Source organism: Danio rerio, chromosome 12 (genome assembly GCF_049306965.1).
Source record: "Danio rerio strain Tuebingen ecotype United States chromosome 12, GRCz12tu, whole genome shotgun sequence".
Taxonomy (NCBI): Eukaryota; Metazoa; Chordata; class Actinopteri; order Cypriniformes; family Danionidae; genus Danio; species Danio rerio.
This window is the reverse complement of record NC_133187.1, coordinates 46,042,633-46,068,034: the sequence shown is the minus strand read 5'-3', so window position 1 is coordinate 46,068,034 and position 25,402 is coordinate 46,042,633. Positions and strand designations below refer to the sequence as shown.

The 25,402-nt window shown below is 40.6% G+C and overlaps 1 protein-coding gene across 1 annotated transcript; it reads left to right on the top strand.

Moving 5' to 3' along the window:
* Positions 1-434: 434 nt before the first annotated feature.
* On the top strand, positions 435-24,204 carry LOC137496764 (sushi, nidogen and EGF-like domain-containing protein 1). The gene is made up of 12 exons (XM_073918896.1): positions 435-500; positions 1,184-1,327; positions 1,409-1,429; positions 1,927-1,974; positions 4,415-4,453; positions 4,545-4,574; positions 4,672-4,805; positions 4,914-5,210; positions 5,297-5,392; positions 5,491-5,629; positions 5,719-5,801; positions 23,919-24,204. Exons 2-12 carry the CDS (start codon positions 1,270-1,272, stop codon positions 23,982-23,984), a joined length of 1,011 nt encoding a protein of 336 aa, XP_073774997.1. The 5' UTR covers positions 435-500; positions 1,184-1,269; the 3' UTR covers positions 23,985-24,204.
* Positions 24,205-25,402: the final 1,198 nt, after the last annotated feature.

The window sequence follows — 25,402 nt, the reverse complement described above, 5'->3', positions numbered from 1 at the left end:
CTAAAAATCAAAAAAGCAGACATTCTCTGCATCTTGTTTAATTCTCTTATCATCTATTTAAACAGCTAGGAAGTATGTCAGAAAGAGGCATAAGTGTTTTGTTTGTTCAGCATTTGTGTTTTTCAGCTGCTTATGTGTCATTCTGTAGATTATTTTTGAATGTAGTCTCTCCTGTTAGTATAAATGTTCTAACATTAGATCAACCTTTGGGATTCCACAACATTTAAAAAAGAAAAACAAAAAAACATAACAGTGTAACCATATCAAAGCTTTCTTCATGCAAGTTGATGGAAGAATGAATGTGAAATGATACATCTAGAAAGGCAAGTAAAGTAATTTTTTAATGATCTTGTTTTTTTTTTTTTTTTTGACACAGTAATCACAAAAGTTCCTCCATTACAGGGATTGTTATTCCTGTCAACAGTGCAGAGATGTTTAAAATCATATCTTCCTGCTCAAACACAGCTGACGTGAGAACATCTGAGGAGAAAGTGTGTGGGGTAAGTCACATCTCGCTGTTTACTGTTACACTCTATGAGATATAATCTCTGACAAATCGACTTGTTCACCAATTCTTACTTGTTCAACTGAAACTAAAACATGATGTAACCAATTGTTGTTACCAATAATTGATATACTGTACGTGTCTAAACAATAAAAGCTGAGAAAACAGCAACAAATATGCTTAAATATGTATCTTATGTTTAGGACAGCAGCAACATGATACTTAAAAAAAATTATCAATAAATTGTTAAGTTAAATTAGAAATAAAGTAGGTTTAATTATGCGGAATTCAGGTGACCTTTACAACCTTGTGTTATAGGTGTTTTAAAGGTTGTAAAGCGTTTAAAATATTTGCAAACCTTTTTTATTTATTTACTGAACAATGTGAACTGAGTAGACTTTACTCAGAGGTCAAATAAAAAATATATATTGTGTCGTTCTAAACCAACACTGGGTCAAAAATATGGACAAACCAGAACATTGGATTAAAAATTGAAGTTTTATTTTAACTGTCCATATTTTGAGCCAACGTTGGGTTATGACTAACGATTGGTTATGATTATTTTTAGATATAAGATCTGGATTCAAAGATTATTTTAAGGATTCTAAAAATCTTTAAAACACTGCCGGTTTTACAAACGTATAGAAAAATATCTGATCCCTGTTTCCATTGTTCTAGATTGGCATCAGTTAGAGAGAATTAATAATTTTCTGATTACAAAAGACGGACTCCTGCATCAGGCATTTGATCTTTAACGTTTCATCATGAGTTCTTCTCTGGTTTTACACCATCTTCTGGTGTTCGCATCAGTCCTGGCTCTGCGTAAGTGTTCTTACCATCTGTTAAATAATGTGGAAAAAGCAAACATGTCTCTGAATTTATTTATTTCTTTCTTTTTAACAGTCATGGCGCAAACAAAAACAGGTAATTATGGAACTTTAAAATGTCTTTTCTCACAAAAAAAACATGCTCACACTTTATTTTAAAGTACAATTCTCACTATTAACAAGCCATTAGCTGACTTTAAGCTCAATAAACTCATAATTTGTTGCTAATAAATTGTTAATAAGGAATAGTTGAGTATTGGTACAATAAAGGATGTAGAATACAATCATGCAGAATATGTGCTTTATAAGTACTAATAAAGAGTTAAAATATTAATGATAGGCAGGTGATAAGCCAATAGTTAATAGTGAGAGTTATTTCCTAAGAGTTTTTTTTTTTTTCGTTTTCTTTTAACTGTCTTTCTTTAACAGACACTAAAACAACAGCAATAATAGATACTGACAGACCTTTGAATTTAAACCTTATCTTTTTTTTATAGTCCATATAGTTTTAATAAGCATATTTAATAACAAAGACAACTGCACTTTATCAATTGAGTGGTATTTAATGTTGTTTATATGTGTTAACTCTTTTAGGATCCAGTACAATGGAAAATACATCACAAGTCACCGAAGTTCAATCAGGTAATTAGTCATGAGTTACTCTATATACAGTATTTATTGTAGGAATGGAGACAAAATAAACATAAAATGATATCTACAATTAAAATTCTGAGTAAAAGGAAAATATTATGATGGGAAATAGTATTGACTGCTCATGTAAGACTACAATTATCCAACCAACCATATTCATTCTCAAAGATAAATCACATTTTTTTCCCAAAAGTGCCAGACTCAGAGTAAACAAATCGTAGATCAGTGAATTTTAATTTATGTTCTTTCATCAAACATTCCATAATAAAGATGGAAAAAAGAAAACATTTCATGGTTTCATGGGGTATTTAAGCACTGTCAAAAATGGGTTTCACACAATTGATTTGTGCCTGACATGAAGGAATTAAGTCAACATATTAGCTTGTTTATTAGTTGATTATTAATTTGAACAAACAGCAAACATCCTTTTTGAGTGAGTGTTTGTATTTTTGAATCTTTCAGAAACCACCGCACTGACAACCTTAATGGGTAATGAAGGCGATAAAATAATAAATTCCATAGATCCTAAGACTCGCATTTTTATGTATGTTTACTAGTGCTGTCAATCGATTAAAAAAAATAACTAATTAAATCACACTTTTTTTGAAAATTAATCACAATTAATCAGGATAATCACATTTTAAAGACTGAATGTTGTAATTTTGCCTATTCAAATGTAAAACTAATGTAAACGCAATACAAAAACTAATTAAATTCTAAATATTATTGTAAACAACATACCCACAATAAACCATCAAGATCCTGGCTTGACAGCCATATTTATTACAGAAATAAAAACACAGGCATGTTAGTGCCATTTGAATTTCAAAACAGTCAATGCCAATAAAGAAAAAAATTATTTCCAAGTTGGTTTCTAAGTGGACTGCAAAAAATGCCAAAATACAGGCATTACAGATACGGAAAATTATAATAACAATAAAAGTATTGAATACAAACAATTTTGAAACTTTTGGATTTAGTGGCTACGGACAATGGTTAAAGCAGGTTTAGGCAGGTTTGTTGCTATGAAACACATGCGCGCGCACACAAACGCAGACAGACACAGACACACACAATGCACGCAGGACAGGGCAGCCGGAGAGACTCCCTTCAGATTCAACACGCATGATCGTGTTTGTCTAATTTGCTTAAAATAAGCGTCCTAAAGTATTACTGTATTTCACAAGGATTCTGACACAACAGCGCAAAGCAGACACTTGCGTTTAAGGGGGAAACACGTCAAATTTAATAAAACACTGGAGGGTGCATGCTGAAAGGCAGAGGAATGCGCTGTCTTTGCCAGCTCGCGACTTCATCAGGCACTTTCTGAGTACATTTACATGGACACCAATACTCTGATTTTAATATTATTAAGATAATACTCTTATTAAGAGTCTACCATGTAAGCAACGATTTTTGATTTTTGAGTCACGAAATGTGGAGGTTTTGCTTCCGTTTACGAAATATCCTTTATAAATGCCAGTGTTGGGGATAAGCTATAGCTACAAATAGCTCAGGTACTTGATTATCTACAGTTTTCAGAGATGATATTATGATTATGATAATATACTGTAGCCTTTCTAGTAGTTATCTACTCTTTCCAATACACTGCTATTAGCAGGAAATATCTTGCTTGCCAACAGCTACATTCCATTTAGTGAACCTGCAATAGTCTGAAGCAGCACAGTGTCGTATTCAAGATCACATACTACAATGGTGTATTGCAGCCATCTAGTGGTAAATCACACATCTTACAGTTTTACATGAATTTGTTCATTTCTATTTAGTAAACAATATTTTGTTTAGTGAAGACAGCTGAAATTCAGTACATAAATTAAACTAATGGCAATTCAGCTGAGGTAAGAACATTGTTTTTAGGTGCTACCATGTGCTAAACTTTATGATTACTGATCTACATTTGTTCCAACTTTGATGCTTAACAGTCTGAGAACTTTAAAACCGTGCAATGAAATATTTAAAGAAATAAATATTTAAATAAAATAATGAATAATTAATATTTTAAAAATTGTAACCTGTCTGTACTCAAAGAATAGTTTTAACTGCTTACTTCAAACTATTAAAATGAGCTGAATCAACGCAACTATGCTGAGTTTTTGGAGGGACAACATAATTGTTTTACGTTCAAACCACTTTAATTTGTAAAAACAAGCAAGTTAACTTAATCGATTAGTGTTATGACAACATGAAGGAATTGTGTGGAGCTCAGCATTTTTTACACTGTGTGAAAAAAGCTTCAGTGTTACTACCTATATAGGAAGTAGCATGTAGTGTAGCTAGCTAATTTTTAGAAGTGCAGTTTAAGTTTCCTGAGTGGATTCTCCAACAATTATACATGCAGAATGGAAAGCTGTACTTGTCAAGAGAGTTCATGAGTTGTTTAATTGCATTTATATGCATTTTATTGTTTCAGACACCACCAGATTAGACACTATACTGATGACCACGTCAGGTAATAAGTCTGCCAATAATTAAATTAACTGTACAACACATTATTTAATGTTTTTTTTTTTGTGTTTTATAAATGAATTATTTTTTAACAGTTTATACAACAACAGCAACTGCATGGGCAGGTATTTGATTACTTTTTTTTAATAGCAGGAATATGAGATGAGTAGTAAAACATCTCCCATCTACATTTGTATGTTTTGTTGTTTATGCTCTCGCCAGCCCCAGCAATATTCTATCCATTCGGCTCATCAGCGGGAGACATTGAACATCTTGAATTTGACAATGACTCCTTTCAATATGTGGATTTCTCTGCTCCATTTACATACTTTGGCCGCAAGTACAGCAGCATATATGTGAGAATTCAGTTCTACTGCTAGTCTAATATGAATCAAATGTTTTGATAACTGGCTCACATTCTGCTGCTGGATTTAAACTGATTTTTGTTTATTAATTTATTTCAGGTTAATTATAATGGACTCCTTACTTTCAACCAGTCTTTAACAGAATCTCACCCTGAACCCTTTCCCACATATGGAAATGAAGATTACATTGCTACGCTCTGGACTGACCTTGATGACATTGGTATTGGCAAATATTGGTATCAGGAGTACACAAATGGAAGTGTGCTCGACCGGGCCACTCAGGATATAAACCAGTATTTCCCTAACAAGGGCTTTACGGCTACTTGGGTCTTTGTTGTCACATGGGACTATGTGCTTACATGGGATATGAATGCATATGGTCGTCATTCAGACCCAGTAAATTTGATCTATCTATTTCTCAAAGCAGAATACTGAAGGATAAATCGATTATGAATCATAATTTTGTTTTCTTTTCTTTTCAGGCAATCACTTTTCAAGTAGTTTTGATTTCAGGAGGTGGTTTTTCTTTCATTCTGATGAATTACGGTGACTGCGCAGCGATATCTTATCCAGTGGAGGTAAAAAAATAAAAATAAAATAAATTTAAAAAAATCACATGATTAAATAGTGTATGTTAACTCTATATGCATAACATTCCTGTACATTGTTTTATTAGGCTGGATATGATACCATAAACTCCACCGACTACTATGTCATTCATTATCATTCTAATGGCTCCTCCATTCCAAACCTCAAAAACACGACTAATGTAAATGTTCCTGGTCGATGGGCTTTTCTTGTGAACAATGGGACAGGTAGGACTTGCGTCAAGATTGTGTGTTGTCACCATAAACAGTTAATCGTATCATCTAATTTTATGCCTTGTGTTTGTGTGCCCTTACAGAAAACGTCATAGGACTTCAAATGAAACTTGGGTCATATTTAGACCTAACCCAGACTCAAAACATTGAGAGTGTTTTACAGCTAGTAAGTCAAAGTTTGTGTGTGTGTGTGTGTGTGTGTGTGTGTGTGTGTGTGTGTGTGTGTGTGTGTATATATATATATATATATATATATATATATATATATAGTATTTTATTGAGGAATATCAACACAGTCTCATTGGAGAAATGTGTTTCAGTTTGTTTGCAGTTTATAGTTAAAACAAACACTAGGGGGCAGTGTGGCACCAACAATTTTTGTTCCTTTGCACATTAGTGATATTTACAGGGACATACTACTGACAAACAAATTATTATTTACGTGCAGATCCTTGCACAACACTATAAAAAACAGCTAAATATTATTAATGCCTATGATATGTAATGGAATGCGTTAGCGTTGGCTTGGTAGTTCAGTTTGTACTGTGTGATGCTCGGGTTCAAGTCTAAAGAAGCACAGTTCCACAAAATTGGCCCTTCGCTAAGCCACACCCAAAAACCGCCACCCACCAATCGTGGCTTAGCAACCTACGGGTAGGGGCTTTGTCAAGCTTTCGAGCGAGGGAAACAGGCCATCGCGTTGTGCTTATGGATTGTGCAAATCTGATACCCGGTATTCTAAAAGTTTGGACGGGATGGTGGAATTTTTTCCCTTTTCAAAACTAAAATTCCAAGAGGAGAAATGCCAGCGTGGATCAAGTTGTGTGAGGGGCGCTTAAGAAGCAGAGTTGGTTTTGTTTTGAACTTCCTGACAAATTCAGTGAAAGACTGACGGCAATAACTCTCAATTACCCTAAACAGATCTAAACTTTTTCCTACAAAAATACAAAGCAGGTCATGTTTCACGGATGTCTTTTTCTTTTTTCACTCGACATTATGAGCAATGCTCCGTTTAAGCCTTCGCCATAGTAACGTTAGTCATACAAATAGCGAATAGGTCATGAGTTTTTGATCCGGAAACTATGAATGTGCGAATCTGTTGCTAACTTTACTGAACTCCATATTTCCGTCTGTTTCAAGCTACAAATATTTAAAATTCCAAATCAACAGAAGAAAACAGAGTCGCGATCAGAAACTGAGCACTTGCGATCAACATACTTTATCAGCAGCTGTTTTTCAGTCATTTATAAAGAGCACACAAACATACTGACAGTAATAGGTAACTTACTGTACATTGTTAAGGGTCAATGATGCTAATATTTGGCACAAATACATCAGTTTCCCCTTTCTGGCTGTTTTTTCTATCAATGAATGATAAAGAAACATTGTCCATGCGTGTTTCCTCGTCGGTTAGTAACGCTATATTTCACTGCACAACAATTAATCTATCAGGCTTTTTGGCTAAAAATAGAGAAGTCACGGTTTAATTTGTTATTTTTAGATTATTTTTAGATTGCATCTCTCCTGCTAAGCATGAGCTAAGCTGTTGAATGGCTTGAATGAGGCGGTTAGGCTAAACTAGCTTCAATTTTGATTGAATTATTCTCTAATCGGTTACCTATTATGTGGTGAATATACCCCTGTAATGCATACTGCAGTCCTTTTTTGTCTGGCTTTCTCAGATATCTTACCTGTTCGCCAAAAATGACATTATATCCCTGGCAATGTCTGACACCGGTGCTTACACATTGCAAAAGCCATGCCAGGAACGAAAGCTGGACAGGCGTAGTAACTAAGGAGGGCGGGGCTTAGCAAAGGGTCAATTGATACAATGTAAATGTAAACTTTGTGGTTGCAGTAGACTTTTTGCTTACGTTTGCAAACACTATTGGTTGGGTTTAAGGAAGGGTGCAACAAACCCCACCTTATTGTGTACAAGAAGAGGACTCAATATTTATACACAAAACAATATAATACACATCTAAGACTTATGCCAAAACTAAGTAACGTTTTTCAGAATCGCAAAAAAATCAGACAGCGCCCTCTAGTGAATTTGTCACCTAAAATATGCAACAAATCCTACCTGGAGCAACGTATTTATGTTTTGCAAAAATGTAGGCTAAGGCACATATTTCCAATATACCCAGCCTGATCTCACGAGAAAATGTAACTATTTTACGTTTTGTCAGTTAGGTGGCTAATACGGTCAAAAATGTATGGTTTTGTAAGGTCCACCCAGTTGGCCCAATGCCGGTGTCCACTGGTGGATGAAGGTTTAATGGCTGTTCGGTCTTTCCAGTGCACAACGTTGATTTATATTAAACTTAGCTCATATCTGACTCCAATTTTAATATGAGGTGGTTTAGAATATTAATATATTTATCCTTGTTTTATCTGACTCCAATCATAAAACATTAAGAAGATTATATCAATATGTAATTAAGATAAATGTTTGAACCTTTTGTCTTCACTAGTAACTATTACATTCGTTCATTCGGGTGCTCATGTCGCTCAGAGAAATCGCCTCGGCTGAAGGCGTCCCTCACGGTCACACTCCGGTCAGTCTTGAATATTAAACAGAGGTAAATTGACTAATACTTTAGATGGCCGCTACCAGCGCGCTCGTTCTAAAATACTTTAGTTAGTCCCGCTTAGGTGAACACCTTTGAGTTAAGACAATCATCATTTCTAATTAGAGGTTAGGGCATTAATATAAATGTACCCGACTACTGGACTCTATAGTAACTTTGGTTTTCACCAAGCCCATGGTTTCCCATATGAACTTAATTTAGAATAATATTACCTTCAAACAAAGGTCGGGTACCCAATCTAGGTTAGTCGTGCAACACCTTGTTGACCTAGACGGAAGTTATCGCCCTTTCCACCTAAGTACACATGAATCAATATCAAGAGTCAGCCGGATCGCTAAAACACAATTAGTGTGCCCAATGCTCCATCTCAATTGGATTTTAGTCTGTCTACTGACCTGACGCAAGACGTGCGGAAACAAGGATACATCGTAATCTACTTGAATTAATAATTACAGAGTGAGCAAAATATGGTCAAACATTACAATTTATTAGTCAGGTAAATGTATTATGCCAATTCAATCAGTCAATTCATAAATGATCAATACAAAACATCAAATTATCAAAGATAAATCCAAGATGAAAAGATGCATACCTGACCTTTTACATAACGTGTAAATTTTACATAACGTGGAGCCTAGGCTCCATGTCATGGGCTGATCTGGGTAGGTAGAATCGCGCTGAATCTTTCTCAGACCTTACCTTAAATAATCCAAGAATTCCCTCAAGGAAGGGGGTGTGAATAACAAAAGGCATTCACACTTAGGGAAAAGTCACACCCTTCACAGTGGTTCAAAAGATGCCTGAAGTTATATATTTATTGTTTTATGTCTATTTCTGAGAGAATGAGACCATTGTAGCAATCGCACTGAGACATTTCAAATAATATCAAACATGATAGTTAAAGTCAGTTTGGTTAATCTAGAACATTCAAACATTGAAATGACCATAAGCGTGAGTTGGGGGGATGAAGCTGAGTTTCAGCAAAGAGAATGCTAAATCCATTGATAAGATCAGCTGTGGATAATTGTTATTCTGATGACTGATCAAAGACTTTTTCAGAGGACTCACTGCAGGTGAGGTGTTTGCCACACAGGGGTTCTTGCTTTGAGGTGCAAGATGGAAGACTTTTGGCCTCTCAGGTTATGGCCTAACCTTTTGTCGCCCTCATTTGTATTTGTTTGAAGTGGACCGGATCTGGAGCGTTCTTTGTCATTGGTCTGCCAAAGATGCGAACAAAAGCAGAGAGAACCATAGTTAATTTTAGAATTTTCATCAGTTTCAAATTCAATCATGTGGAATTAATGTTGATGCATCATTTTGCAATATTAATTCTGGAAGCCACATGATGTTGTTGGTCAGATCTGAATTGCTGTTGTTGATTTCAGCATATTGTGAGTGTGTAACACCTGAAACTGCTCTCTCTGTTGAGTTTACACAGTCTGCTGTATTCTGAGCATTACCTCCCAGTTCCGCTGGGGACATTTTTTCTGCTCTCATTAACAGTCAGATCTGTTGGCAGAAATCATTTCACCCTTTTGGTGTTTTCTGCTTAACAGTTTTCATTTTATGGTGTGGCTCACAGGTTAGATCTTTTGACCCATAAAAACTTTGGTAACTCTGAATGTTATCATATCCATCCCCCTTTCATTATTTTTCTGGTGAGTTTAACTCTCTGATCAAATTTTAATTGTAGGTGGTGTTTTTCAGCGAGGATTTATTTGGTTTACAATCAGTTATGCTATAGTAGTTCTGTCAGTGTTTTCATTAAGCATAAAGAAAGCAAACCTCCTCAAGATGAATGTTTCATCTTTGGTCTTTAGTGCCATGATTGGCGGTTATAATATAATGTACATTATTGTTTATTCCTAATGTAATTATATTATATTAAAAATAGTATGTATTAAATATAATTATATCTGGTCTCTGGAGAGTGTTTTAGAACAACAGTTCATTTTAGCTTAATGCTTTTATCTTGTGATCAGAGCTGTGTTTGCCTGTAGGTTGCATGGAGAACAAAAGAATCAGCAAAGGCTTGTGGCCAAATGGAAGAATGTAATTGTTATATGCAAATACAGCAAACACATTCTCAGAATCTTATTCTCACTGAGGTGAAATTTCTTGGCTCTCTGTCAGGCCATTTGAATATGAAAAGGTTTGAGCAATCAGGAGGTCTAAGGGCTGATTTAAAGCTAAAATCTTAGAATTTAATTTCTATCTTTTATATTTAATCTGTTTCGAGAATAAATTAAAGTATAGTGAATATTTTAAGTGATCAGCATCATATTTTAATTTATCACCTTTAAATTTAAATGACAAATTTCTGATTTGTAAAGGCAGAGTTTTCATTAGAGCCTATTTGTCTTTTTTTCAATCGAATCATTCTGTTCTGCTCACCTTTATTTTTCACATGCAAATGCCTTAAAACAGACTGTTGTAATTAATCCAATTTAAAAGTTTACAATTGTTTTTACATCTTAAACCATTTTTTCCTGTTTTCCATTTTTCTCTTTTTTATAAAACAGTAGATTAAAAACAATGGATAGTTTTTGATTTAAACTTTTTGGATCTAATTTGTGACTCTCCACTGAGTTCCAGAATATCATTTGGATGATGTTATTCCAATTTAAGCTTCAACTCTTGCTGTCTAGCAGACAAAGAGATATTTCAGAGCAAGGGATGGCGTTTGTCTATATTTCTGCTATCATGTCCCTGATAATCAAAGTGGTTTTGTCTAATTCTCAACCCCACCGGATAACGGATTCCGGTCTAAGATTTTTGAGCATTTCCGACTCATTCTATCAATGTGTTTATATAGGGTGCGTCCCGCTTTCCCTCAACATTTCTAATAGGCAAAGAAGAATTGACTTACCACAGCAGCTGAAGATCGAATAGAAGATCCAAACCTCTTGCTTGATATGAATCCATTTTGTGCTGGAAAGACGTAACTCGCCTGAGTTGGGAGATCACGGAGATGGGTCACCATTTTGTAAGGTCCACCCAGTTGGCCCAATGCCGGTGTCCACTGGTGGATGAAGGTTTAATGCCTGTTCGGTCTTTCCAGTGCACAACATTGATTTATAATAAACTTAGCTCATATCTGACTCCAATTTTAATATGAGGTGGTTTAGAATATTAATATATTTATCCTTGTTTTATCTGACTCCAATCATAAAACATTAAGAAGATTATATCAATATGTAATTTAGATAAATGTTTTAACCTTTTGTCTTCACTAGTAACTATTACATTCGTTCATTCGGGTGCTCATGTCGCTCAGAGAAATCGCCTCGGCTGAAGGCGTCCCTCACGGTCACACTCCGGTCAGTCTTGAATATTAAACAGAGGTAAATTGACTAATACTTTAGATGGCCGCTACCAGCGCGCTCGTTCTAAAATACTTTAGTTAGTCCCGCTTAGGTGTACACCTTTGAGTTAAGACAATCATCATTTCTAATTAGAGGTTAGGGCATTAATATAAATGTACCCGACTACTGGACTCTATAGTAACTTTGGTTTTCACCAAGCCCATGGTTTCCCATATGAACTTAATTTAGAATAATATTACCTTCAAACAAAGGTCGGGTACCCAATCTAGGTTAGTCGTGCAACACCTTGTTGACCTAGACGGAAGTTATCGCCCTTTCCACCAAAGTACACATGAATCAATATCAAGAGTCAGCCGGATCGCTAAAACACAATTAGTGTGCCCAATGCTCCATCTCAATTGGATTTTAGTCTGTCTACTGACCTGACGCAAGACGTGCGGAAACAAGGATACATCGTAATCTACTTGAATTAATAATTACAGAGTGAGCAAAATATGGTCAAACATTACAATTTATTAGTCAGGTAAATGTATTATGCCAATTCAATCAGTCAATTCATAAATGATCAATACAAAACATCAAATTATCAAAGATAAATCCAAGATGAAAAGATGCATACCTGACCTTTTACATAACGTGTAAATTTTACATAACGTGGAGCCTAGGCTCCATGTCATGGGCTGATCTGGGTAGGTAGAATCGCGCTGAATCTTTCTCAGACCTTACCTTAAATAATCCAAGAATTCCCTCAAGGAAGGGGGTGTGAATAACAAAAGGCATTCACACTTAGGGAAAAGTCACACCCTTCACAGTGGTTCAAAAGATGCCTGAAGTTATATATTTATTGTTTTATGTCTATTTCTGAGAGAATGAGACCATTGTAGCAATCGCACTGAGACATTTCAAATAATATCAAACATGATAGTTAAAGTCAGTTTGGTTAATCTAGAACATTCAAACATTGAAATGACCATGAGCGTGAGTTGAGGGGATGAAGCTAAGTTTCAGCAAATAGAATGCTAAATCCATTGATAAGATCAGCTGTGGATAATTGTTATTCTGATGACTGATCAAAGACTTTTTTCAGAGGACTCACTGCAGGTGAGGTGTTTGCCACACAGGGGTTCTTGCTTTGAGGTGCAAGATGGAAGACTTTTGGCCTCTCAGGTTATGGCCTAACCTTTTGTCGCCCTCATTTGTATTTGTTTGAAGTGGACCGGATCTGGAGCGTTCTTTGTCATTGGTCTGCCTAAGATGAGAACAAAAGCAGAGAGAACCATAGTTAATTTTAGAATTTTCATCAGTTTCAAATTCAATCATGTGGAATTAATGTTAATGCATCATTTTGCAATATTAATTCTGGAAGCCACATGATGTTGTTGGTCAGATCTGAATTGCTGTTGTTGATTTCAGCATATTGTGAGTGTGTAACACCTGAAACTGCTCTCTCTGTTGAGTTTACACAGTCTGCTGTATTCTGAGCATTACCTCCCAGTTCCGCTGGGGACATTTTTTCTGCTCTCATTAACAGTCAGATCTGTTGGCAGAAATCATTTCACCCTTTTGGTGTTTTCTGCTTAACAGTTTTCATTTTATGGTGTGGCTCACAGGTTAGATCTTTTGACCCATAAAAAACTTTGGTAACTCTGAATGTTATCATATCCATCCCCCTTTCATTATTTTTCTGGTGAGTTTAACTCTCTGATCAAATTTTAATTGTAGGTGGTGTTTTTCATCGAGGATTTATTTGGTTTACAATCAGTTATGCTATAGTAGTTCTGTCAGTGTTTTCATTAAGCATAAAGAAAGCAAACCTCCTCAAGATGAATGTTTCATCTTTGGTCTTTAGTGCCATGATTGGCGGTTATAATATAATGTACATTATTGTTTATTCCTAATGTAATTATATTATATAAAAAATAGTATGTATTAAATATAATTATATCTGGTCTCTGGAGAGTGTTTTAGAACAACAGTTCATTTTAGCTTAATGCTTTTATCTTGTGATCAGAGCTGTGTTTGCCTGTAGGTTGCATGGAGAACAAAAGAGTCAGCAAAGGCTTGTGGCCAAATGGAAGAATGTAATTGTTATATGCAAATACAGCAAACACATTCTCAGAATCTTATTCTCACTGAGGTGAAATTTCTTGGCTCTCTGTCAGGCCATTTGAATATGAAAAGGTTTGAGCAATCAGGAGGTCTAAGGGCTGATTTAAAGCTAAAATCTTAGAATTTAATTTCTATCTTTTATATTTAATCTGTTTCGAGATTAAATTAAAGTATAGTGGATATTTTAAGTGATCAGCATCATATTTTAATTTATCACCTTTAAATTTAAATGACAAATTTCTGATTTGTAAAGGCAGAGTTTTCATTAGAGCCTATTTGTCTTTTTTTCAATCGAATCATTCTGTTCTGCTCACCTTTATTTTTCACATGCAAATGCCTTAAAACAGACTGTTGTAATTAATCCAATTTAAAAGTTTACAATTGTTTTTACATCTTAAACCATTTTTTCCTGTTTTCCATTTTTCTATTTTTTTATAAAACAGTAGATTAAAAACAATGGATAGTTTTTGATTTAAACTTTTTGGATCTAATTTGTGACTCTCCACTGAGTTCCAGAATATCATTTGGATGATGTTATTCCAATTTAAGCTTCAACTCTTGCTGTCTAGCAGACAAAGAGATATTTCAGAGCAAGGGATGGCGTTTGTCTATATTTCTGCTATCATGTCCCTGATAATCAAAGTGGTTTTGTCTAATTCTCAACCCCACCGGATAACGGATTCCGGTCTAAGATTTTTGAGCATTTCCGACTCATTCTATCAATGTGTTTATATAGGTTGCGTCCCGCTTTCCCTCAACATTTCTAATAGGCAAAGAAGAATTGACTTACCACAGCAGCTGAAGATCGAATAGAAGATCCAAACCTCTTGCTTGATATGAATCCATTTTGTGCTGGAAAGACGTAACTCGCCTGAGTTGGGAGATCACGGAGATGGGTCACCATTTTGTAAGGTCCACCCAGTTGGCCCAATGCCGGTGTCCACTGGTGGATGAAGGTTTAATGCCTGTTCGGTCTTTCCAGTGCACAACGTTGATTTATATTAAACTTAGCTCATATCTGACTCCAATTTTAATATGAGGTGGTTTAGAATATTAATATATTTATCCTTGTTTTATCTGACTCCAATCATAAAACATTAAGAAGATTATATCAATATGTAATTTAGATAAATGTTTGAACCTTTTGTCTTCAATAGTAACTATTACATTCGTTCATTCGGGTGCTCATGTCGCTCAGAGAAATCGCCTCGGCTGAAGGCGTCCCTCACGGTCACACTCCGGTCAGTCTTGAATATTAAACAGAGGTAAATTGACTAATACTTTAGATGGCCGCTACCAGCGCGCTCGTTCTAAAATACTTTAGTTAGTCCCGCTTAGGTGTACAGCTTTGAGTTAAGACAATCATCATTTCAAATTAGAGGTTAGGGCATTAATATAAATGTACCCGACTACTGGACTCTATAGTAACTTTGGTTCCCCTTCGGTTGGGGAACTTCAGTGCCATAAGTGGATGAAACGGCGCTCCGACTGTGCGTTTCTGGATGCGGTGGTTTCCTGTCCTCGGACGATGGGCGCGGGCACTGCGTTACATGTCTGGGGGTCCAGCATGTTAATGCGCTGCTCGCGGGCAGTTCATGTCATCATTGCGATGCCATGACTGTTGCGCAAGATCGCGGTTAGCCTTTGCAAAAGGGCGAACCACCCCAGTTGTCCCCTGCTCTGCAGCGGGCACTCGGGCAGATCTGAGGGTTTCAGCGAGAGATAATCCGTCGCCCACGGGCCCGCGGACCTCCCGCTCCTCTAAGCGCTCCATCCAAGCTTCGGGCGGGGGAAGCGATCCGTCTAACAGATGGTAGCCCTTACGGCCGATGACACCGGAGACCAGACGTCCACCGCGGCATTGGAGGGTGGGCTTTCATTGTCCGATGATGATCCAGACCCGCTCACCCCCTTCGGGCTGGTGAGCGCTGTCACTTCGGATCCTAAAACGGACATGTTAGCCGTGCTTTCCCGGGCTGCTTCGGCCGTGGGTTGGAGATGGTTTATCCCCCAGCTCCGCGGCCGGACCGACTAGAGGGGCGTTCCCTTCTTCCCGGAGGTGCACAGTAGGCTCACGCGGTCTTGAAAAGCACTTTTTTCTGCTCGTGCTGTGTGTCCCTCCACCCTCACCACTCTTGACGGTGGAACAGCCAGGGGGTATGTGGCGATTCCTCAGGTTGAGTGCGCGATGGCGGTCAATCCGCGCGGCGCCTCTTCTTGGCGGGGTCCGCCTCGTCTCCCATCCAAAGCATGTAAGTTATCTGCCTCCCTCGGAGCTAGAGCTTACATAGCTGCGGGCCAGGCTGCTTCCGCCTTGCATGCGATAGCCACCTACCAGCGCTACCAAGCGCAGGCGCTGGCCAAGCTGCACGAGGGTGGTTCCAACCCAGGCTTACGAGCTTCGCACCGCCGCCGACTTAGCTCTTCGGACTACTGAGTCCGCTGCGTGTGCGTTAGGGAGGACGATGTCCACATTAGTAGTCAAGGAGCACCACCCCTGGCTGATATGCGCAAAGTCGACAAAGTCCGCTTTCTTGACTTCCCCATATCCCCCAGCCAGGTTCGGCGACACTGTCTGTGAATTCACCCAGGAATTCAAGGCGGTGAGAGAGCAGTTGGTGGGTGATGTCTTATCGGCGGTCCGTAGCCCGCTCCGCCCGCCGTGCCATTCATACCTGCTCCTCGCCGAAGGCGCCCGCCTACGAGAGCTGCTCCGCCCCCGCACACGCCTCCAGCGAAGCGAGCGCGTCGGGCACCTCGGAAGCAGGCAGCCCCCCTGCCCAGAACGCCACTAAGTCCGGCAACGGACCGCGAAGCGCCCCTGGGACAGGCCATCTGGGGAAGAGGGAACTTGCTCTTTCCCCGCTGGAGGGCGGGGCCCCATTTCCAACGGCACTTTTTTACTGCCATAAAAATATCATGAGAAAGCACTTTCCACTTCCCCGGATGTGACAGCCCGAAATCTGCCAGTCTGGGACGCTATGCTTTCTAGCTTGCAGATTCGGTGCGTTTCGCTAGTGGCTCACGAGCGCTGGGAGGACGGTCTCCTTTCTCCCACCCCTCGAGCCTCCCCTCCGGAGCTCGGGTTCGAAGTGAGAGCAAATATCTCACCTCCAGCTTTTCCGTGGGACCCGCGCGCTTCCCGGATCAGCACACCCACTCCGCGCTGCCCCACTGCTGGTACGTCAGCGATTGTAGCGATGAGTCCATTAGCGAGAGCTCTGCCTGCCTGGTTAGCGTGGGCCAGCTCTTCGCGGTGGCTCATACGCACAATCAGACTCGGCTATGCGATTCAGTTTGTGAAACGGCCCCCCAAGTCTCGGGTGTGTATTCACCAGGGTAAGCCCCCTGTCCGCCCCTGTCTTGCGAGAGATTGCTGTCCTCCTGGCGAAGGATGCAATCGAGCCGCTCCCTCCAGCCGAGATGGAGAGCGGGTTTTACAGCCCGCACTTCATCGTGCCCAAAAAGAGTGGTGGGTCACGGCCAATCCTAGATCTGCGCGTTTTGAACCGCTGTCTGCACAAGCTGCCGTTCAGAATGCTCACGCAGAAGCGCATCCTCCGGTGCGTTCGTCCTCGGGGTTGGTCTGCAGCATTAGACCTGATGGACGCGTATTTTCATGTCTCCACTCTTCCTCGCCACCGTCAGTTCTGCGGTTTGCGTTTGAAGGTCGAGCTTGGCAATACAAAGCCCTCCCCTTCGGGCTCTCTCTGTCTCCGGGGGTCCTCACCAAGCCCGCGGAGGGTGCCTTAACGCCCCTTTGGCTCGCGGGCATCTGCATACTCAGTTTCTTGATGACTGGCTGATTTTTGCCCTCTCTCGGAGCAATCGATTATGCACAGAGACAAAGTGTTCTGGCACTTCCACCTGTTGGGGTTTCAGGTCAACCGAGAAAAGAGCAAACTCGCCCCCGTGCAGAGGATCTCTTCTCTCGGGCTGGAGCTGGACTCGGTCACCATGGCAGCGCGCCTCTCCGGAGAGCGCGCTCAGCTGATGCTGTACTGTCTGAGAGAGCTCGACAGTAAAATAGTGGTCCCACTGAAATTATTTCAGAGACTCCTGGGGCATATGGCATTCGCAGCCGCTTCATGCCGCTCGGATTACTCTATATGAGACCACTTCAGCACTGGCTTCACGATCGAGTCCCCAGACGCGCATGGCACGCGCGCGCACACCGAGTCTCTGTTACTGCGCTGTGTCGCCGCGCCCTCAGCCCCGGGAGCGACCCCTCGTTTCTACAGGCCTGGGTGTCTCTAGAACAGGCGTCCAGTCTGGTTATCAGCAGACGCTTCCAACACGGGCTGGGGGGCTGTGCGTTGCGGGCATGCGGCTGCGGGCCTGTGGAAAGGTACCCAGTTGCATTGGCATATCGCCTGGAGCTGTTGGCAGTGTTCCTCGCTCTCCACCGTTTTTCCGGTGCTGGAGCGGCAACACGTGCTGGTCAGGACAGACAGTGCGGTGGCGGTGGCGTATATCAGCCGTATGGGGGGTATGTGCTCTCGCCGCATGTCTCAGCTCGCCCGCCGTCTGCTCCTCTGGAGTCATCCGCGGCTGAAATCGCTGCACGCCATTCATATTCGGGCAAGCTCAACCGTGCAGCCAATGCGCTCTCACGGCAGCCTTACGTCCTGGAGAATGGAGACTCCACCCCGAGTCTGTTCAGCTGATTTAATTAATTAATTCGGGGAAGCCCAGATCAATCTGTTACTTTCCCCGAGAACGCTCATTGCCAGTTGTTTTTTTCCCTGACCGAGGGCTCTCTCGGCACGGATGCACTGGCCCACAGCTGGCCTCGGGGCATGCGCAAGTATGCGTTTTCCCCAGTGAGCCTGCTCGCGCAGTTACTGTGCAAGGTCAGGGAGGACGAGGAACAGGTTCTGCTAATTGCGCCCCTTGGCCCAACCGGACCTGGATATCAGAGGTCTCACTCCTCGCGACGGCCCTCCCCTGGCGGATCCCTTTGAGAGGACCTACTCTCTCAGGGACAGGGCACCATCTGGCACCCTCGCCCCGATCTTTGGAACCTCCACGTGTGGTCCCTAGACGCGAGGAAGACTTAGGTAACCTACCGACTGCGGTGGTTAATACCATCACTCAGGCTAGAGCCCCCTCCACGAGGCGCGCCTACGCCCTGAAGTGGAGTCTATTCACTGAATGGTGCGTCTCTCGCAGAGAAGACCCCCGAAATTGCCAGATTAGTGTTGTGCTCTCTTTCCTTCAAGAGAAGTTGGACAGCAGGCTGTCGCCCTCCACTCTCAAGGTTTACGTGGCCGCCATCTCCGCTTATCATAGCGCGGTAGCTGGCGGCACCGTGGGAAAGCATAACCTGGTCATCCAGTTCCTTAGGGGTGCTAGGCGAATTAATCTATCTCGCCCCCCTCTCATGCCCTCTTGGGCTCTCGTTCTCACGAGTCTGCGATCCGATCCCTTTGAGCCACTCGAATCAGTATCTCTAAGATTTCTGTCCCTGAAGACAGCTCTGCTGGTTGCGTTGGCCTCCATCAAGAGGGTCGGGGACCTGGAGGCATTTTCGGTCAGTGACTCGTGCCTGGAATTCGGGCCGGATTACTCTCACGTCATCCTGAGACCCCGCCCCGGTTATGTGCCCAAGGTTCCTACCACCCCCTTTAGAGATCAGGTAGTGAACCTGCAAGCGCTGCCCCCGGAGGAGGCAGACCCAGCCCTTTCTTTACTTTGTCCAGTTCGCGCTCTGCGCATTTATGTGGACCGTACTCAGAATTTAGATCATCTGAGCAGCTCTTTGTCTGTTATGGCGGTCGGCAGCAGGGAAGTGCCATATCGAAACAAAGATTATCCCACTGGATTGTGGATGCCATTTCACTCGCTTATTCGAGTCGAGGTCAGCCGTGTCCCCCAGGAGTACGTGCACACTCCACTCGGAGCGTTGCATCCTCTTGGGCGCGTGCACGCGGCGCCTCTCTAACAGACATCTGTAGAGCTGCGGGCTGGGCGACACCCAACACATTTGCAAGGTTTTACAATCTGCGAGTGGAGCCAGTTTCCTCAAGGGTATTAGGTAACCCTTTGGTGATTGAGGAGACAACTTGGTAGGGTGTTGAAACACGCTTGCTGCGCCATTCTCCCTAACACGGAGGTACGTGCGCCTTTTTATCTGTCAGTAAAGTTCCCCGTCAGGTGAGCCCTGCAGATTCCTCCGTGGCCCCCAGCACTGACTCAGCGGAGGAGTCACTTGCTGGCCCACTACGTTGTAGGTCTGCCCGCTGGTCAGCCCGCGTTTTTGGTATAGGTGCCTGCTATGCGTGATCCCCACTAGGCGATCCCATATGCTCATCTCGCCACGGTTAAGTCCCCCCCCTGGGCGGACCCGTGTCTTCCCTCTCCGCTAACCACGCTTTTGCTATGAGTACTCCCCCTTTTTAGGGCTAGTCCATATGTAAATTCTGCCATCTATCCCCCCCTTGGGTAACGGTTGGCCTCCGCAGCGTCCTCCCTATCGGGATTGCACGCTTCCCAACGTACTGTCGTATTTCCTAGAATTATCTAGATGCTCATGACTTCCCAAAAAATATTTCTAAATCCGTAAAACTTCTGTTGAAGTAGGATAAATTAGGGCCAGGGACACGTTGGAGGACCGCGCCCCCCATGATGTGGGTGCGTCACGCTTGCTTGACTATCTCCTCATCGGGGGTGTTGGTAAGGTGCAGTCATTATGGCGCTTTCCATACTTCTCCATTCGTGGATTTCATCCACTTATGGCACTGAAGTTCCCCAACCGAAGGGGAACGTTCGAGGTTACAGAAGTAACCCTTCGTTCCCTGAGGAGGGGAACGGAAGTGCCATACCCCGTCGCCATAATGACTGTCCCTTAGCTGTTTGAAAGTCTCTTCAGGTTAAAAAGGATAGCGTCTGCTGGCTTCAGGTGTGCTTATATGCTGAGATAATTGCCTATGCAGCACACCTGCGCAAGCTTACGCTGCCAATTAATTCATTCATTGGCCCGTTCAATACTCTTTCAGACAAGCGGCTTCTGATCCGAATCCTCCCATCGTGGATTTCATCCACTTATGGCACTTCCGTTCCCCTCCTCGGGGAACGAAGGGTTACTTCTGTAACCTCGAACGTTTTCACCAAGCCCATGGTTTCCCATATGAACTTAGTTTAGAATAATATTACCTTCAAACAAAGGTCGGGTACCCAATCTAGGTTAGTCGTGCAACACCTTGTTGACCTAGACGGAAGTTATCGCCCTTTCCACCTAAGTACACATGAATCAAAATCAAGAGTCAGCCGGATCGCTAAAACACAATTAGTGTGCCCAATGCTCCATCTCAATTGGATTTTAGTCCGTCTACTGACCTGACGCAAGACGTGCGGAAACAAGGATACAGCGTAATCTACTTGAATTAATAATTACAGAGTGAGCAAAATATGGTCAAACATTACAATTTATTAGTCAGGTAAATGTATTATGCCAATTCAATCAGTCAATTCATAAATGATCAATACAAAACATCAAATCATCAAAGATAAATCCAAGATGAAAAGATGCATACCTGACCTTTTACATAACGTGTAAATTTTACATAACGTGGAGCCTAGGCTCCATGTCATGGGCTGATCTGGGTAGGCAGAATCGCGCTGAATCTTTCTCAGATCTTACCTTAAATAATCCAAGAATTCCCTCAAGGAAGGGGGTGTAAATAACAAAAGGCATTCACACTTAGGGAAAAGTCACACCCTTCACAGTGGTTCAAAAGATGCCTGAAGTTATATATTTATTGTTTTATGTCTATTTCTGAGAGAATGAGACCATTGTAGCAATCGCACTGAGACATTTCAAATGATATCAAACATGATAGTTAAAGTCAGTTTGGTTAATCTAGAACATTCAAACATTGAAATGACCATATGCGTGAGTTGGGGGGATGAAGCTGAGTTTCAGCATACTCAGATGCAAATGCAGCAGGAACTGGTTTTTCCCGCATTCCCCCTGGTGGGTTGTGGAGTCCATTGGCCCTGTTTTCAGCTCATGTTTTGAATTGTCAAAGACATCAAAAATATTTGTAATATTTCAATTCTTACAGATAACCCCCATTTGATCCCGTGGGTCAGATATAAATTTGTCCATGGGGTCACTATGTATCCTTGTTGAGGTCGTTCAGGGGCAATTCAAGACAGTCTCTGCAGCATTTTTCAGTTGTAAGTTGTGTTCAGCAGGTAGCTAAACAGGTCCAGGTTCGTTTTCACCTCTTTTGATGAGCCTGACTCGAATGCACAGTTCATTCAGTCCATACAGGCCTTCATAGCCTCCACTGTGTCCTCCCCCTGGCAAAAGTGTCCACGTCGTGTGGGCTTCTCATAGTCTGCTTCTTCTGATAAATCTGGTCACCTCCAGACATGCAGACATCGGCATGTGGGGGTCTACAGTGTGTATACACTGTCCTCTTTCCGAACACCTAAACAGCAACTTGATGGCTCAGCGATTGAACAATTATGAACTTGTGTCATTCTGCATTGGAGAAAGTCCTGAGGTTAAGCATAAAATATATGATCAAAACATAAAAGTCAGCAAGTGCGAGATGTACAACTGGTCTCAGGTCTCTTTCAATCTGTTTAAAAGGTCCAATCAAAAACAGATGAATTCTTTGTCACCACTGAGATGGGGTATAATGATAGGGAGAATATTAAATATTCTTGGTTTGAATTACTCAAGGTAAAGCTATCAAAAGGTCAGTGCAACTTATTAAAACAGTATAATAGGCAGTATGCATCATAAAACATATCATCATGACAATACATTCAAATAAATGACATTCATTTTCAAAATGAAAAAACATGAAGATATTTGTCATACATGATAGTAATCACATTATTTAACCATAATTATGAAGGTATATCTATAATAATGTGTGTGTTTGTGTGTGTATGTCGTGTGGTGTGTCGTGTGTGTGTGTGTGTGTGTGTGTGTGTGTGTGTGTGTGTGTGTGTGTGTGTGTGTGTGTGTGTGTGTGTACGTGTTTTTGTGACATATCAGGACACAAATCTGTATAATGACATGGGTATGACACAGGTATTACAAAAAGGAGGTGAAATATGAGGACATTGGTGACGTCCTCATTTCTCAAAATGCTTATAAATCCTACAGAAGGAGTTTAATCAGAGAATAAAGCTGAACACAGTCTCCTGTGATGGTTGGGTTTAGGGATGGGGTGGGGTGAGGGCAATATAATATATGGTTTGGACAGTATAAAATGAATGGAAACCTATGTAATGTCCCCACTTTTCACAAAAACAAACGTGTGTGTGTGTGTGTGTGTGTGTATGTATAGGCTTGAACACAATTGATGTGTTGTATATGTATTAAATATAATTTTATCTGGTCTCTGGAGAGTGTTTTAGAACAACAGTTCATTTTAGCTTAATGCTTTTATCTTGTGATCAGAGCTGTGTTTGCCTGTAGGTTGCACGGAGAACAAAAGAATCAGCAAAGGCTTGTGGCCAAATGGAAGAATGTAATTGTTATATGCAAATACAGCAAACACATTCTCAGAATCTTATTCTCACTGAGGTGAAATTTCTTGGCTCTCTGTCAGGCCATTTGAATATGAAAAGGTTTGAGCAATCAGGAGGTCTAAGGGCTGATTTAAAGCTAAAATCTTAGAATTTAATTTCTATCTTTTATATTTAATCTGTTTCGAGATTAAATTAAAGTATAGTGGATATTTTAAGTGATCAGCATCATATTTGAATTTATCACCTTTAAATTTAAATGACAAATTTCTGATTTGTAAAGGCAGAGTTTTCATTAGAGCCTATTTGTCTTTTTTTCAATCGAATCATTCTGTTCTGCTCACCTTTATTTTTCACATGCAAATGCCTTAAAACAGACTGTTTTAATTAATCCAATTTAAAAGTTTACAATTGTTTTTACATCTTAAACCATTTTTTCCTGTTTTCCATTTTTCTCTTTTTTATAAAACAGTAGATTAAAAACAATGGATAGTTTTTGACTTAAACTTTTTGGATCTAATTTGTGACTCTCCACTGAGTTCCAGAATATCATTTGGATGATGTTATTCCAATTTAAGCTTCAACTCTTGCTGTCTAGCAGACAAAGAGATATTTCAGAGCAAGGGATGGCGTTTGTCTATATTTCTGCTATCATGTCCCTGATAATCAAAGTGGTTTTGTCTAATTCTCAACCCCACCGGATAACGGATTCCGGTCTAACATTTTTGAGCATTTCCGACTCATTCTATCAATGTGTTTATATAGGGTGCGTCCCGCTTTCCCTCAACATTTCCAATAGGCAAAGAAGAATTGACTTACCACAGCAGCTGAAGATCGAATAGAAGATCCAAACCTCTTGCTTGATATGAATCCATTTTGTGCTGGAAAGACGTAACTCGCCTGAGTTGGGAGATCACGGAGATGGGTCACCATTTTGTAAGGTCCACCCAGTTGGCCCAATGCCGGTGTCCACTGGTGGATGAAGGTTTAATGCCTGTTCGGTCTTTCCAGTGCACAACATTGATTTATAATAAACTTAGCTCATATCTGACTCCAATTTTAATATGAGGTGGTTTAGAATATTAATATATTTATCCTTGTTTTATCTGACTCCAATCATAAAACATTAAGAAGACTATATCAATATGTAATTTAGATAAATGTTTGAACCTTTTGTCTTCACTAGTAACTATTACATTCGTTCATTCGGGTGCTCATGTCGCTCAGAGAAATCGCCTCGGCTGAAGGCGTCCCTCACGGTCACACTCCGGTCAGTCTTGAATATTAAACAGAGGTAAATTGACTAATACTTTAGATGGCCGCTACCAGCGCGCTCGTTCTAAAATACTTTAGTTAGTCCCGCTTAGGTGTACACCTTTGAGTTAAGACAATCATCATTTCTAATTAGAGGTTAGGGCATTAATATAAATGTACCCGACTACTGGACTCTATAGTAACTTTGGTTTTCACCAAGCCCATGGTTTCCCATATGAACTTAATTTAGAATAATATTACCTTCAAACAAAGGTCGGGTACCCAATCTAGGTTAGTCGTGCAACACCTTGTTGACCTAGACGGAAGTTATCGCCCTTTCCACCTAAGTACACATGAATCAAAATCAAGAGTCAGCCGGATCGCTAAAACACAATGAGTGTGCCCAATGCTCCATCTCAATTGGATTTTAGTCCGTCTACTGACCTGACGCAAGACGTGCGGAAACAAGGATACAGCGTAATCTACTTGAATTAATAATTACAGAGTGAGCAAAATATGGTCAAACATTACAATTTATTAGTCAGGTAAATGTATTATGCCAATTCAATCAGTCAATTCATAAATAATCAATACAAAACATCAAATTATCAAAGATAAATCCAAGATGAAAAGATGCGTACCTGACCTTTTACATAACGTGTAAATTTTACATAACGTGGAGCCTAGGCTCCATGTCATGGGCTGATCTGGGTAGGCAGAATCGCGCTGAATCTTTCTCAGATCTTACCTTAAATAATCCAAGAATTCCCTCAAGGAAGGGGGTGTAAATAACAAAAGGCATTCACACTTAGGGAAAAGTCACACTCTTCACAGTGGTTCAAAAGATGCCTGAAGTTATATATTTATTGTTTTATGTCTATTTCTGAGAGAATGAGACCATTGTAGCAATCGCACTGAGACATTTCAAATGATATCAAACATGATAGTTAAAGTCAGTTTGGTTAATCTAGAACATTCAAACATTGAAATGACCA